Here is a 16,720-nt window from a genome sequence, read left to right on the forward strand (position 1 = left end):
AAACGTGCTCTTTAACGTTATCAAACGTCGTTCACTACATTAATTCCTCAACACATTTGATCTAGAAATTATTATTCTTAACTAAGATTCACCACATATCTCATCATTAATTAGTTTAACTAAAAGGTTCAACACTTTTCTGGTCAAACAAAAATAACCTCTTTACATTCACTGTGGCGATAAGGTTTGCGTACTATTTATCCTCCCCAGACTCCACGTATGGGATTATCAGGGGGCGGCTCAAGTACATAAGTGGCATAAATCCAAAGTTTAATATGAGGCCTATTTTTTGTAAAAAATATTATAACATATTTTTATTTAAAGTTTATTCTTCTTGCTTTTTGAGATGTAAAATTGTTAATAATTTTTTTGTTATCGTTTTCTTCTAACAATTCCTTTGCAATTGATAATTTCGCCAATACATTATTGGTCTTAGGTAATACTATAAGCATTTAGAAAATAATCAAGTCTTTTTATTTGATTGGGTATATCGATTAGAGAATATTATCTTATGTTAACAGTTTTAATTCAAAAAAAACGTCAACTCAAATTCATATGTTTGGAAAACTATTCAGCATGACTATTTATAAGTATGTCAAATGATTACATATCTAAAAAAGGTTCTTTGTTTCAGAATGAAAAGTCTACTTTTGTATTAAAAGTAATAAATATTATGCGAAATATACCCGTGAACTATGTAAAATAGGACAAATATGCCCGTCGTTATTAGTTTGGCCCAAATATGTCCAAACCGTTCAATAATTGTGCATCCATGCCCTTATTAGACAGAACCAATATTTTTTTTAGTTATCTAATACCAAACCCAACCTGAATCTACCGACCCGACCCGACCCATCCCTAATTCTAAAAGACCCAAACTTAATCCCCTATATTGTATTGCCCCAGCCCTAAAACAAACGTTACCCACCCCTTTCCCTCTTCCTTCTGTCATCTTCTTCCTTCTGTCTTCTTCTTCCTAAACAGGCCATTTCCATCTTGTTTTTTCAGGAACAACAGGCCGTCACCCCTTTAATTTTTCAGGAACAACAGGCCGTTTCCATCTTGTTTGCTCCACTCACTTTCCTCTCTTACTTCTTTCATTTGCTTTGAAATGTCAGAATGTTCGAGTTTTTCACATAGTCGTCGAAGGATGTGTGGATGTGGAGTTGCTTCACTCTATCTCACATCGCGGTCTGAAATATATCCCGGAAGATGCTTTTTCAAGTGTCATAAACCTGATGTAAGTTTTCTGTTTTTTTACCTAATTAGTGCTTATTCCGAGAGATTTGGATCAATGATTTTGGCATATTTGTAATCGATTTTTTTTATGATGTTATGTTTTATTGTAGAAAACTGGATGTGGTTATTGGGAATGGGAAGACGATGAATTTCCACCAAGAGCTATTATTTTCATCAACAAATTGAAAAGGGAAAAGGATGCTCTTCTTAAAGAAAGACTTGGAAACATGGTGCTTGGAAACAGGGTGGAAAAATTATTTCTTATGTTTTTGGGTTTCATTATTGGATTTGTGGTTAGTTTTATGTTTTGAGGGAAGACTTGAAAATATGATTGTAATTGTTTATGGTTGTAATTGCTTATGGTTGTTTTAGTTGTATAATTTAGATGTATTGTATTGTAATGGTTGGATGAAAATGGTTGTACTATGCATTGTATTATTTCTGATGTAATGGTTGAAACTATGATTGTAATTTAAATGCATTGTAATGCTATGGTTGTAATTTCTCAGCAACATTGTGTGAACTTTCTGGTATTGTGTAATTTCTCATCAACATTGTGTTCACTTCATGTGTTGTGTAATTTCTCAACTATTTCGAATAGTTCACTTTATGTAATTCTGGTGTTGTGTAATTTCTCAACTTTCTAGAAACCCAAGCAGCATAGTTCACTTCAGCAGCATTGTGTTCACTTCGATTCTGTTTTGATTTATATATGAATTAATAACTAGTAATGTGTGCAAGAAAAATTATGCTAACATTCTACCCTCCTTATACCCCACTTGTCGGATTATAATGGGTAGTTATTGTTGATGTTTAGAGTGAAACTATAAAGCATTTACATTAAAATTAGAAGTGATTTACAACATTTAGCTGAGTTTGTTATATAAAGTAGACAACATTAGCAAGTATGTGGAGCTGGTGAGAATTTCCATACATTCACTTGAATGTTGTAAATTTGATCAACCTATTAATCCAATGGCGTTAGAGCGAGCTAAACAAGGTTTGAATTCCTGTGATCTTTCAACAGAAAATGTAAGAAAATGATGACCAAATCAAAATTGAGTGTGAAACTCGCTCAATGTGACTAATTTGCAAATTACTAGTATAAGGAAGAAATGATACGTTGGATCTGAAGTAGATGAGATATTAGGTGGATCTTCTATTGTCACGACGATGTTATGAAAGGGGGAGAAAAACAACTTCAAAACAGAGATAATCAGTAACCACTGCTGTAAGCTAATATTCACAAAATAACCAGTTAACATCTAGTATTATGCTAACATCAACAGAAACACTGCTGAATAACCAGTTAAACCAAGATAACTCTCACCAAAAATCAATAGTTTTGTGCATAATTGTCATCCATAAACTAAGTTCCTTAAGTTTTTCACAAAAATAATTAGCCAACTTATGTTAAATTTCAGCATTTGGTACAGGGACTCCTTCCCCATTTGACTCTATCTTCTTTTTCTTTTTTCTTACTTCAGCTTGGAGTTGGCTAAGTGTAACTATAGCTTTCCCCTTCCAAGTTGCCTTAGTTGGTGAGTAAGGCAAGTTTGTTGGCATAAACACTCCATCTGCACCCCCAGTAAATTGAATCCTTCTAGTCTCAGTTGGTAGTCTTGCTTTCAGCCTTCTTTCCTTAAGTATTGATTGTGACTCAGAGATGATTTTTGGTCTCAACGGTGGATCTTCCTCATCGCCAATATCTGGACCATAGGCTTGTGCTTGTTGTGTTGTGACTTGAGAAGAGTAATCAGATTGTTGTGTTTGTGCTTTAGTTTCAGATTCATAGTCTGACCAATCATCTTCAGTACTAAGAGTCGATATTGTACTATCTTTTTGCTTCTTTTTACTTGATATTGTACCCTCTCTACCATCTTTACTCTGCCATCCAAAGAATGAATTAATAAAAAAAAATTACCTTGAAACAAGTCCTAGAATTACTATGGGGCTGACTAACAGAATATTCTGCCTCTGGAGAGTCTTTAACAGAATATTCTGCCTCTGGACCATGACAACAGAATATTAGGTGACTGTCAAGAAAATTTTGCACTCGCCCTTCCTCTTGCTTGCTTCATCAGGTTCTCTATTTCTCTTTACCTTCGGTCTGTCCACAGTCTTGGCAATTTCAGGTGGATCCATTGCTTGGCTCAGATCAATTTTCCAGAATTTTATACCCTTAACTAGTTGAAACTTGTTCTTGTAAGTCAAGGAATATGCTTCTTTGCTATAGTACCAATGTATTTGTTCCTTAGGATCACCCTTTCAAAAGCAAGAAATAACACTAATTAGATAACTTGAAAAATATGAGCTTAAGTGAGAAAACTAACTTAAAATATTTCATACCCTATCATATATTATATCTTTGATAGCATGGGGGCAAGGGATCCCAGAAAGTTGCCTTAATCTACAAGTGCATTTTTTATGTTCAAGATCCACAGTGTGTCTATCATCACCTTCTGTGATTTCATATCCAAAGTCACCATTAAACTCAACTTTGCAATAATGGGCAAGTGCCCTATAGTCATTGTAAAGCATCAAAGCACTTGGATTGTAGTCACCATTCTATTTTCTAACAAAATAGATACAAGGAATCAAAATACAAAGAGTGTAAAATAGAAACAGAGCTCCCTTCCACCTCCCCATCCCAAATCTCCCTTCCAACTCCCCCCTTCAATTCATCGTCCCAACATCCCCAACTTCAGAAGCTTTCCCCCCAAACCCTAGTAGCCACCCTAGAATTCCCCACCGTCCGGTGGCGGCGTCGGCGTCCAATAGCCACTGAATTAACACCATGAACTCCCTTCCACCTCCCCATCCCAAATCTCCAAATAGTTCCTCTCAAATCTCCCTCCATCGCCTCAAATCTCAGATCTGAGGTTAGCGCTTGAAACCCTAAAATTCCCAGATCCACCCAAAATCACACCATGCAACCCCTCATCTCATTCCTGCCTCAAATACGTGTTTGTTTCATTTCAAAATGGTCCGTCAGTGGTAGAGCAGAGGTCCGGATAGCCAAGTCTCTCCCTGGGTTCCTTTATGGCTTAGCAAGGTCAAGTGAACCCAAAACCATCATTAATTGTTTGTCTTTTCTTAAGGACAACCGATTAATGACCGTCAAAGGTTCACTTTCTTCTTCAAAGTTGTTCGAGTTCATGCAGTTCTTGCCGAAGCAGGTTTGGGATAATTTCCTTTGCATCGATTGATTTCCTTTTGATCCCTTCTGTTTGTTCCAGTTTTCGTCCTTCAGAATTTTTGTTCTTGCTTAATTGTGTTATGTTCTGGTTGTAAGTTTGTTAATCAGCTTGTTTGCTTAATTGTCAATGACAATCGGCTTCGTAAGGTTTGAGTTTAATTTGGTTTCAATTCATGAGATTTTCTTCTTTCCGCTAGGTTTCATTTCACATTTGTGAATTGATTTTGGAACTGAAGCATTGAGATTAGTCAAGTATAGTTCATTGTTCGCATTAATTCTTGTTTCAAGAACATTTTCTGAATTCACGTTTATGTGTGAAGGATATTCAAGCTAGTTTTCTCATAATTTCAATAGTTGTTTTGAATTTCAATTTGTTTGAAAGTGTCAGCCTATTTGTTTATTGTGATTGTGAGCATTCAGAATTTGAGGGGGGCAAGTGAATAATGGGGAACTTTAGGGGTAATTTTGGAGATTATTTCAACTTGAAGAATCTTTAATAACTGATGGGAAGCTTCCTAAATGGACAGCTGCCCAAAATGGTTAGGGACAACAGGCTGTAAATTGAAAATATCTGAAGGAAATGGATAGTTGTCCAATAGTCAGTTTTAAAAGATGCCCTATGAGGGTATTTTGGGAAAAATCTGATAGCCTTGCCTTGGAAAGCCTTCTTCTCATTCTTCTGATAGCAGACCCTCAGCCTTTAAAAGAAAGCCTTCTTCTCATTCAAAATAGTTTTTCTTTTTACACCTTAGAGAGACCAAAAAGGCTGAAGGTACAGGAGAAATCAGAACAACTGGAAAAAAAACAACAATCACTGTTCCATTGAAAGTTTTTTTTCTGTAATTCTTGAGGCTCTCACTTCTGAAATGGTCTCTGAACAATTGGCTTGAGACTTAGTCATTAAGGCTAGGTTTTGGGTGTTTGCTTCTTTGAAAGTATGTTTGACACTGCAATCTGGTCTGCTGAATTGCATTTTCTGGGGTTTTGAACTTTTGGTACACTGTTCCATTGGATTCGAGTCCCACTTTGCTGCTTGTTACTGCTGCTGGGTTTCTGATTATCTCACTGTTGTTTTCTTCACATTTTCAGGTATGTAAGGACATTTGAACCTTGAGTAAATCTAGACCAGAAGCCTATGAAATCAAGCTGAAATGGCTGTTTTGTTCTTTCGAGCAGAGTCTATTGGTCTTCTTGTGATTTCTGCATATTTCTCTCGTTAATCATTATGAGTAGTTAGTCATATAGTTTGTAGTCTATTTCCTTTTCAGACTTGGGATTTGCACCAATGTGTTATAAATAATGTTGGACTATTGGACTATTACAGTGTTGTAAGTCAGTGCTAAGCTTAGCCACACTTATGTCTTATTCATGAATGTCACTCATGTATTTGGGAAACTATTAGAATGTGTAGAGTAGTTTGACCTTCCCTTTATCATGTTCACCTTTAATTGTTTATCTGAAAATCTGCCCTGTTTCGCACTGTCCAAGCAGTGCATCTACTCATTCTTCTGAGTGCAAATTCTGATTGTTGGCTCTCATTGGTTTGATTTGCTGGTTACTCTCATTGGGTCTGATTTCTTGCGCTCGTTTAACCTTTCCAAAATATAAAAGTGTGGTTCAGTCCATGCTCCTCATGATATAGGTTTGGTTACTGAGAAGAATTTTCCCAGGACCTATCTTCATTTTCAAAGACTATGCATTTGTTTTAATGTGTTCATGTAAGGTTTAGCTTAGCCATCTTAATGGGTGAATGGTTAGATAAGGTCCACCTTAAAGTTGCAGTTTTGTTTTGTTGTCTTTGTCCGTTCTTATATCGAGATTTTTTATTCCGCTAAAGTTTGTTGGATTCAGATTGTAGCTTAACGTTTAGTCTTCATGATTTAATCCTTAGTTCTAATACATATCATGTGGTATGATTCTTTGCGAGGGCGTTTCAAATGAATTATTGGAGAAATAGCTTTGGGCTTTAAGAAATCAGGTTTTGGACAATGGATGGTGCTGATTCTTGGGGATTATGTCCAGCCCGCTTGGATCTTTGAACTGGTCATGTGGACAAATTTAAGAGAGTAATTTCAAGCAAAAGAATATGGGCCCAGCAAATGAGCTGCCAGGACCTTTCTCCACGTTAATATTTCTGGGTTGCGTATCCATGTGCCTTGAGTTAGCCCGTTTGCTTTTCAGTGTAGTTAGCCCGTAACTCGTGGCCTTAGCAATCCCGACTCGATTTTAGGAATAATTGTTGAATGTTCGTAGATAAGCCTCTAAGGCCGTTTACACTATTATCGTGGTTGTGGACACGTTCGTGTGACATGACTACGATCTTAAAAACAACACGAGGGATGCGTCCGTGCCACCTCAACCAATTTTTCTTAAATAAATAAACAAGGCGTTATTAATTATGGACACGTTCGCGTGACATGATTCTTGGCGCGCCAAAGGAAAAGAGTATACGTACACGTAACTCAAATATTTACGAATAATCAAGTGATTTAAAAGCGGTTAATAGACAAATGCACATAGGATCTAAAATCAGCAATTAAATAATTTTAATAAGCCAAGTATGATCAGAGCGACCGTGCTAGAACCATGGAACTCGGGAATGTCTAACACCTTCTCCCGGGTTAACAGAATTCCTTACTCAGATTTCTGGTTCGCAGACTGTAATACAGAGTCAATCTTTTCCTCGACTCGGGATTTAAACCGGTGACTTGGGACACCCTAAATTATCCCAAGTGGCGACTCTGATTTTTAATAAATAAATGATCCCATTTTAATTTTCCTTTAATTGGAAAAACTCCCTTGTATTTATACCTTTTACGGGGTGTAGGTAAAAAGGAGGTGTGACAGCTCTGGCGACTCTGCTGGGGATCGAACCCAGAATCTCTGGTTTAGGGTTCAAGAATTCGAGCTTGTTAATGATTTTTTTTACTTGGCTTCATTCATCGTTGATATTACTGTATTCTGTGAATTTTTTGTGCTAAATGTTATTTATTTACCGCTTTATTATTATTAAATATTTTCTTACGCCACCTCTCTGAGTCTTCTAAAAATGGTGCACACGTTCGCGTGGCCCGCTTTTCCTATAGAAATTCTACCAAATAGAATGAGGTTGGGCAAGCAACAAGGCCGGGTAGACTTCAGTGCTCCCGGTACGTCGCCCCCTCCTCGGCCCTAGTTGTCCGCTCGGGGTACCCCAAGTCTAGACCAAAACCTCAGGATTTAAACCTAGAAAAATACAGCCCCATGCCGGATCCCTAGTAGGAACGTTTGTTTGCATCATGTGCATTTGACTTAGGGGACACAACACAGAGGTTGAGTCCGTCTAGGACAGGTGTGCCCGAAATAACAGACCATACTGATGCATCCTATGTGCTATGTGAACATTTATTTGTTTTGGCTTGCATGCTAGCCGGCTAGGGAAAATAAAGCAAAAAAAAAGAGAAGAGAGGAAAATCGAGAGTGATATAGGAAAGGAAATAAAACCCGGTCCTAAAACATCCCGGTATTTTAAAAGCGTCCTGAAACTCTGCCCAAAATTTTTCAAAAAAAAGGGGGGTTATTTTTAAAAGAGTCAAACACTGTGTTCTTTCAAATGTATCAAAACTGACCGAACTACGAAGGTCTAATTCTCACCGGATTTGGGATACGTAGGCAACCTACATAAGGTTCGGCCTTATTTTTGAAAATAAGAGAAAAGAAAAACAAGAAAAGAGAGTCGGTGGTCGAGTGAATGCAATCTTGATTTTGGTCAAAATAAGCCGATCCAGCTTCGGCAATGTCTTAAACCGTTCTTGCCAAGGTAGCCTCAGAGTATTTTTCAGTTGTCGAAAGGCTATTTTCGTAAAAGAATGGACAAGCTTGTGAGGGGTCATAAAATAATTCCCCCGGCCTCAAAATTTGCGTGAAATTGGGAAGGGGCCGCATTTGCGAAAACAGCCATTTGGCTAAAGATGGCATACAGGGGAAGAGATTATGGTTCTTTTCTTCTTTTATTTGTTCTTTTTCTTTTCTTCTTCGAAAAACTGTTTACAAAAGGGTCAACTCGAGTCAAACCCTAACCTTAATCCTCTACAGGAATAATGAGTACCATCTAAGAACCGCCAGAAGTGGTCAGGGAACAGGCTCGGCTACACTTGCGTATGTGGTGGAATGATCTAGATGAAGATGGTCAGAAATGGGTGAAAAAGCACTTGGGTGCTCTTATAGACATCTTTGAAATCAAACCACGGGAAGATTTGATCAAAGTTTTGGTAACGTTCTGGGATCATGTCCACAATGTCTTTCGTTTCTCAGATTTCAAGATCACCCCTACTTTGGAGGAGATAGCCGGGTACATCGAATTTGGACAGGACTTGAGGAAGCAACAACTCATATTTCCAAGGGCTCCATTGGTGCACAAGTTCTTTGACCTCTTGAATATTAGTAAACAGACAAATAGGGAACGTGTGAGCAACGGGTGCTGTGCTTTCCATTTCCTATACTTCAGGTTCGGGCATTCCTCTGGTTTTGAAACGCATGAAAAGGGCCTGAGCAACAAACAAAACAAGGGTCTTTGGCAAATTCATCGTCGGTTCGCATTTATTGTGGCATTCTTGGGGATCATGGTTTTTCCAAATGAGAAAGGAATGGTGGACATTCGTATGGCTAGAATTGCACAAATCCTCAGTACCAAGGAAGATCATACACTTTCCCCGTTGGCGCTAGCATATATCTATCGTGCATTGAATGTATGCAAAGTAGGGGCTCAGTTTTTTAAGGGTTGCAGTATCATTCTGCAAATGTGGTTGATCGAGCATCTTCACCATCATCCCAGATTCATGAGTTATGGTTCGAGCCTAAACAATTTCATCATTAGTTACGAGGAGAGGATAAAAGATTACAACACACCAGAAGGATTTGAAGCATGAGTTTCTCATTTGAAAGCTCTTGATGCATGTCAGGTTGAGTGGACTATAGGATGGCTCCCGAGGACAGAAGCCATCTATATGACTGCTACCAAAGGATACCTGAGGATAATGGGCGTAAGGAGTATTCAGCCATATGCACTGCAGAGGGTCTTGAGGCAATTGGGAAGGTATCAGATTGTGTCTGAAGATGAAGATCTAAGCATCCAGGTCATAGAGTTGCATCCAGAAGCCGCATTGCCTGAGGCTGTAGTTCAGCAGGATTGGAATAGCAGCCGGTATCTCAAAAACGGCACCCAGGTACCAGACGTCGCCAAGGGGTAAATAGATCCAAATTATGCTGCTTGGTTTGAAGAAATGTCTTATGTGAACAACGAGCCAAAGCCCGAGAGGCCCGCCAAAAGGCCTCATGTTCAAGCCTTTGATGATAAAATTCAAGAGAGGTTAGCTTGGGGGGGAGAAGGAGAAGGAATATAAGGCCATTATACACGGTCTGCGAGAAGAATTGAGAAATGTCACCTTCAACAATGATTTGCAGGCACAAGAGGCCGAAGGTGAAAGGAGAAGATTGGTGCGCGAAAACGAGGTCCTCAGAGCTCAGGTTCGACAGTTGAAAATTGAAGCCAAGAACCCAGGCCGAAGCAGGAAAGATGAGAGGCTCATTTACAACCTCACTCAAAAGGAACGTGACTACGAAGATGACCTGCAGAAAGCTGAGTCTGAACTAGCAAAAGCACGGGCAAGGTTGACCAAAAGCGCCGAAGGGCGTGCAGCTTTCGTTCAATAGATGAAAGAAAGATATGAAAGAGGGGTCACAGGTTGGGAAAAGGCAATCGGCAACCTCGAGGGTGAAATGGCTAAACAAGCCAAAAATTTTAAGGCTAAAAGAGAACATTGTTACGCCTTAATGACATGGCTAGAAAGGGACTTGCAACAACTCCAAGAGCAGAACCAGGTAGCTGAACGAACTTTGGAAGCCGGAACCGAACAAATTGGGCGTTTGTTGCAAGAGAAGGGCGTCATAAGAGAGCGAGTCAAAAGGGTTGCCAACTATATCACAATGAAGTGCAGTAGCTGTGAGGACATGACGAGATCCATGTTCTTCGCCACTGTGATGATTTCTGTTCGCCGGGTAATGGAGGATCTCTACCACTTTTAGGAGGATTTAGCAAGTCGGCCCGCAGCAAGGCCGAATGACGCCCCGCAGCAAGGCAGAATGACGCCCTGCGGGTCCCAGGGACAGTTGAGGCATTGATGTATTCGTGATTTCTTGAGTCTGTGTTTTCTTTCCGTTAAAGTCTGCCCGTTGTTTTGGAGTCTGTATTTCTGTTATTAGAGCATGCGGGTTGTTTGTTTTTGAGTCTGTATCTCAAGTCTATTAGTTTCTTTCGAGTCTGTTAGTTTTAGTCTTTGTAATAGCGTTTTTATATGAAAATTGAAAATCCCAAATGTTTTTACTTTATTTTACACTTATCCACAGGAACTACGCTTGGTCTGATTCATGCAAGGTCATGATAAGTAGGCAATCTCCATAGGATTCGACCGTAACCAAAAAAAAAAAAGGAAAAGAGGGAAAGAAATTAAGAGGAAAAATAGGAGAGTAAAGAAAAGGAAAGAGCGGAAAAACAAGAAAGAAAAAATAAGAGAGAGTAAAAACAAAGAGAGAACAGAGGCCAGAATGAAAGGAAAGGAAAGAAAAGAAAAGAAAAGGGGATGTCTGCAATTAAAAGAAAGAAAAGGCCGGAATGACGCATGCAACCAATCAAATACATAATAGAGACGGTTAACTGTTTAGGTGCATTCATGCCCAATGTGCGGTTGCCAATCTGTTAAAGCCTAATCGCTAACAAGGTTGTTTGTTTGATGCATTAAGTTCAGGCAGGTGGTTAGTTGACTGGCATTCTGGCAACTCACTCCTACAACACCCGATCGAAAGACAAGCTAAATATGGTCGACCAGGAACCGGAAACCAGTATTGTCGATCCATCGAAAGAGATGGAAGAAATGGATGTTAATGCAATGAGGGAAGAAATGTATAAGCTGAAACAGCAGATGGCTAAAATGTACCAAGCTTGGGCAAAAGGGCATCCACCACCGGTTTATCCCGCCAATCCTGCTTATATCCCACCATCAGCCCAACCTCCGGAGCCTCCCACTGTGAACTCATCTCCAGCCTTCCCCTTCTACCAACAATGTCAAGGTACCACTTCCCATACTTCTCAAGCTTTACCACCCAAACAAGTATCGTATCCTCCCCCACCAATTACACCTGTTTTTGTGGCACCCCTACCTGCTACATTACACAGATCTTCCAGTGAACCCCTATTTCAAACTCACGACAACCAATACTATCCCCCTGAACTCACCTTCAAAGTTCCGGAACCATATCCTTACACTCCTCATCTTGATATCCCGACAGAGACCGAGAAACCGCCCAAAAATCCCGAGCATGAAGAGATGATCAGAAAGGTCAAAAGCTTAGAGCAATTATTCTGAGATATGAAGGGGTTGGGAGGCCAAGTGAGTGTGGCCTATAAGGATTCTATGTCAGGCCGGGTACCAGGAAGCAACTGTTGTCAAAGGTCCCTGGACCATTGATTGGAGTCGATGGAGATTTGGAGAAGGGGTTCGAAAGGTTATTCGCTGAGGTCAATATGGTTCAGGCTGGGAAAGGGTCCAGCAAGGCAGATGTGCAATTTGTGGGACCACGTGCAAAAGTCAACAACTGGGAAGTTACTCCTCTTCCTATCCGGAGGGAGTCTTGGTAGTGGATTTTGATTTTCTTTTAGTTGTCTGGATTATTCCAGGGTCTGTAATTTAGATTATTATGTTCCGTCCAGTTGGATGTGTTAAAACTTTGTTATCTTTATATTCAATGAAATGCAATTGTTCCTTTTCCTTCATTTCTTCTAATTCTATTTTTGTTTTCTTCTTTTGTACAGTCCTTTTTATGCTGGTATCAATGACATGACATGCATGAGGAATCTTCGGCCCAGTTTTAAAAGCTAATCTAACTCTGAAGTAATAATACAAGAAATTGAGTGTGATGACCAGTTGGAATTTGATGATGATGAGGCTTATGAAGAAATTAGTAAGGAACTAAGTCATTTTGAGGAAAAGCCCAAACCTAATTTGAACGATACATAAGCAGTTAATCTAGGGGACCAAGAAAATGTTTGTGAAACCAAAATAAGTGTCCATCTGGAACCTCAACTCAGGGAGGAGATAATCAAAGCACTATTCGAATACAAAGACATTTTTGCATGGTCCTATGACGACATGCCGGGTCTAAGCACTGATTTAGTGGTTCACAAGTTGCCCACTGACCAAGCATTCCCTCCTGTCAAACAGAAGCTGAGAAAGTTCAAAACGGATATGAGTGTAAAGATCAAAGAAGAGGTCACCAAGCAGTTCGATGCGAAAGTTATTTAGGTCACGCGGTATCCCACCTGGTTAGCCAATGTTGTGCCTGTGCCAAAGAAGGATGGCAAGACCAGGGTGTGCGTTGATTATCGGGATCTCAACAAAGCAAATCCTAAGGATAATTTTCCCCTGCCAAACATCCATATATTGATTGACAATTGTGCCAAACATGAGATTGGTTCTTTTGTAGATTGTTACGCGGGTTATCATCAGATCTTAATGGACGAGGAAGATGCTGAAAAGACGGCATTCATCACGCCGTGAGGAACGTACTGCTATCGAGTCATGCCATTCGGCTTGAAAAATGCTGGGGCAACCTACATGAGGGCAATGACAACAATATTCCATGATATGATACACCAGGAAATCGAGGTGTACGTGGATGATGTGATCGTGAAGTCTAGGAAGCAGTTTGACCATGTCAAGGATCTGAAGAAGTTCTTCCGAAGGCTTCGCAGGTACAATCTCAAGCTTAATCCTGCAAAGTGTGCTTTTGGGGTGCCGTCTGGAAAGTTGTTGGGGTTCGTAGTCAGCCGCCGGGGTATCGAACTGGATCCATCGAAAGTCAAGGCTATCTAGGAATTGCCACCTCCGAAGAACAAGACAGAGGTGATGAGTTTGTTGGGGAGATTGAATTATATCAGCAGGTTCATCGCTCAGCTCACGACAACTTGCGAGCCCACCTTTAAGTTGTTAAAGAAAGACGTTGCGGTCAGGTGGAAAGATGAATGTCAGGAGGCGTTTGATAGGATAAAGGGGTATTTGTCAAATCCACCTGTGTTGGTCCCGCCAGAACCAGGACGACCTTTGATTCTATATTTGACGGTATTGGACAATTCTTTCGGCTGTGTATTGGGTCAACATGATATCACTGGCAGGAAGGAGCATGCCATATATTATCTCAGCAAGAAATTCACACCGTATGAGGTCAAGTACACTCAGCTCGAGAGGACATGTTGCACCCTAACCTGGGTGGCGCAGAAGCTGAAACATTATTTGTCATCTTACACTACCTATCTCATATCTCGCTTAGATCCATTTAAGTATATCTTTCAGAATCCTATGCACACCGGTGCAGATTTGGTGCTCTCTTGTGGGATTATGCTAGAAAGAAGATGGAACTGAACCCGCAAAGTGATGATGAGATTATTGGTCGATAGAAGAAGTCACAAAAGCAGAAGAAGTAGTTACTTCTATCATTGTTGTAGGATGAACTCTATAATTTCATTTTGTATTATGTTTTGTTATGTTGTCATTGTTGTAAGACGGATCAGATTTTGTTTGTGTTTGAATTTTCTGAATACTTTTAAGAATTGTATGGCAAATGATATGTTTGCTCTGTTATAAAGGTTTAATGAGTTTCAGTGTGATATTAGAGTGTTGCAGTTTAGTTTATTTTGGTGTTTTCTCCCTTGATTTTCTGTTGTGAATTAAAGATATAAAAAATATACCGTAGTTTGTGATACATTGTCTCTTGCAGATACACGAATGATACACATATGATATAGATATGATACACATATGATACATAGTTTTCAAATATGTATTGATGAAGCCACTCTTATTTGCAAATTTCTAAAACTATTTGCATAGTTTTCTAGCTGCTACGACTGTTTTCCATTAGTTAGCTTTGTTACTACACAAATACAGACATGAGTAAGAGCCTATACACAGAAATACATAGGTGATACACAAACGATACATAGATGATACAAATATGATACACAAGCGATACATATATGATACAAATATGATACATAGCTGATACAATTTCTTTTTAATCAAACAGATGTATAATATACACTTTCAACACGATTTTAAATGATAGGTCAAATATTTATTTATATCTAAAATTCAAATGACATTCTACAATGATATAGTTCTTGATATATTACATTCTTCTAAATCTCTATGATATTCAGTAAAGTAAAATAACAAGTAATTCTAAATTTGACATATTTCATCCGCTCTTTGTATTATTTCTACAAGTTTTTCTATTGTGATCTTCTTCTCCACACTGCCTACATGAAATCGACATTTTTCGTTCCCTTTCAGATATTGGCTTGCATCTCCCCTTCCTTGTCCTTCCTATTGTTTTAATCACGTCTGGTGGCAAGACTTTTTCATTTAGAACTTCTGCAGGAATTTTCATGTGCTTTCATCAGGAACCGGATAAATTGGAATTTCATAGGTCTTCAATAGGTACTTCCTGGTGTAGTACACCGAGAAATACTCAATGTGATCAAAGTATTTGTATTTTAATACTGCCCAAGCATGTGCACATGGCAGCTCATCCAACTGAAACCTTCTACAGCTGCAAGTTCGATCTTTTAGGAACACCATTCTTTGCTTACCTTTGTCAAGTACTGAATATAAGTAACTCGTCGAAGGGGTTACCTACAAAATTTATCAACTATCATTAGTGGTGACAAAGTAGATGCCCTTAAAATACATATACTAGAGAGCCTATAAGATTCAAAATAGCTTAATATAATGTCAAACCAACCAATATTTCAGCAGTGGGGTAGGCATAAATGCTACATTAAATTGAAAGCTTTTGGTTTTGTGTAGGTGGACACTAGTTTAACAGAATCACACGAAGGGTTCAAGATATAACAGATCCGTGAATTCGGCATGATTACATATTCTATGCACACGTATCTACAGATTCCAGTTATACCTTCATATGATGTGACAATTCAAGATTTTCCATCAGCATTGTATCATATTTTTTTCCAAGATCAGTGAATGACTCTACTACATTCTTTAGGTTTGTAACATTCCATCGCCCGATCAATTGCCTTATGTAGTCTAGCAAAGGCAGTACTGGGAGTTCCCTAGAAGCCTTGAGCGTTGCATTGATCGACTCCGCAATGTTTGAAGTCATCGTCAATGTTTCATTGACAGTGGAATATGCTCTGGACCATCTTTCATACCCAACATTCATTAAGTAATCTTTGACCCTCTTATCAATTTTCTCTACCTCTGCTATGTGGTAATCAAACTTCTCAACTGTGTATGCTTTGGCCATAGCAAAGAATATATCTTTGAGCAACAAATGGTTTTTTTTTGTAATTTTTTTTAACATTATTCCATAGATGCCATATGCAGACACAACGAGGTACTTGTGGATACAATGTTGTCGCTGCATTTTCAATGCCTTCATGCATGTCCGAGACTATGCACATTCCCTCCATTTCCCCAAATGCATCCTTGAATCTCGCAAAAAATCACTCATAGGAAGCATTATTCTCTGAATCTACTATGGCATATGCGAGTGGTAGGATATAACCTGCTAGATCTTGTGTTGATGCTATCAATATTGTTCCTCTTTATGCCGATTTAAGAAAGGTTCCATCTACAATAACAACCGGTTTGCAATACTGCCATCCTTTTATAGATGAATATAGTGCAACGAAAGCATACATGAACAAGTCTTCATCTGTTTTTTTCAAACTTATCACCGACATAGGATTTGTAAGAACCAGCATATAAAAGTAGCTTGGCAACTTTTCATATGATCCGCTCGGGTTCCCTCTCAGTACTTGAACTGCATATTCTTTCGATCTCCATGCTTGCATATATGTCATTTGAAGACCATACTGCTTGTTCATGTCTCCAATTATGTCATTAGGAGTGTATATTATTTTTGGGTCTTTATACTTGTCTATCAGAAGACTGCCGATGAGTTTTGCAGTAGCTTGGTATTGTGCGTAAGATCTGTCTTTCAAGAGGCATGAGTGCACTTTGCTAAAATTTCTGACCTTGAAAATGTTTGCTTTTTCCAGGCTCGAAGACTTAAAATACCAATCATAGTTGTTGTTGATGCATACTAGGCAGTACCTACGATAAGGATATAAACTTTTCCATCAATAAACAGAGCGACATGAAATACAATGATATATAGTGATACACACTGCCATCATCAATATTAGATGAAAAAAATACAATGATT

At 38.9% G+C, this 16,720-nt stretch overlaps 1 protein-coding gene and 1 long non-coding RNA gene across 2 annotated transcripts; one reads left to right on the plus strand and one right to left on the minus strand.

The window, feature by feature from the left end:
• Nucleotides 1-899: 899 nt before the first annotated feature.
• LOC104233700 (uncharacterized) lies at nucleotides 900-1,802 on the plus strand. Its single transcript, XR_011407375.1, has 2 exons — nucleotides 900-1,240; nucleotides 1,350-1,802. It is a non-coding gene; the product is annotated as an uncharacterized lncRNA (long non-coding RNA).
• A 13,111-nt stretch (nucleotides 1,803-14,913) lies between these two features.
• LOC104233704 (uncharacterized) lies at nucleotides 14,914-15,916 on the minus strand. Its single transcript, XM_009787141.2, has 2 exons — nucleotides 15,446-15,916; nucleotides 14,914-15,162 (listed from the first exon to the last, which is right to left on the minus strand). Exons 1-2 carry the CDS (start codon nucleotides 15,914-15,916, stop codon nucleotides 14,914-14,916), a joined length of 720 nt encoding a protein of 239 aa, XP_009785443.2.
• Nucleotides 15,917-16,720: the final 804 nt, after the last annotated feature.

This window comes from Nicotiana sylvestris, chromosome 5 (genome assembly GCF_000393655.2).
Source record: "Nicotiana sylvestris chromosome 5, ASM39365v2, whole genome shotgun sequence".
In the NCBI taxonomy this organism is placed as follows: domain Eukaryota; kingdom Viridiplantae; phylum Streptophyta; class Magnoliopsida; order Solanales; family Solanaceae; genus Nicotiana; species Nicotiana sylvestris.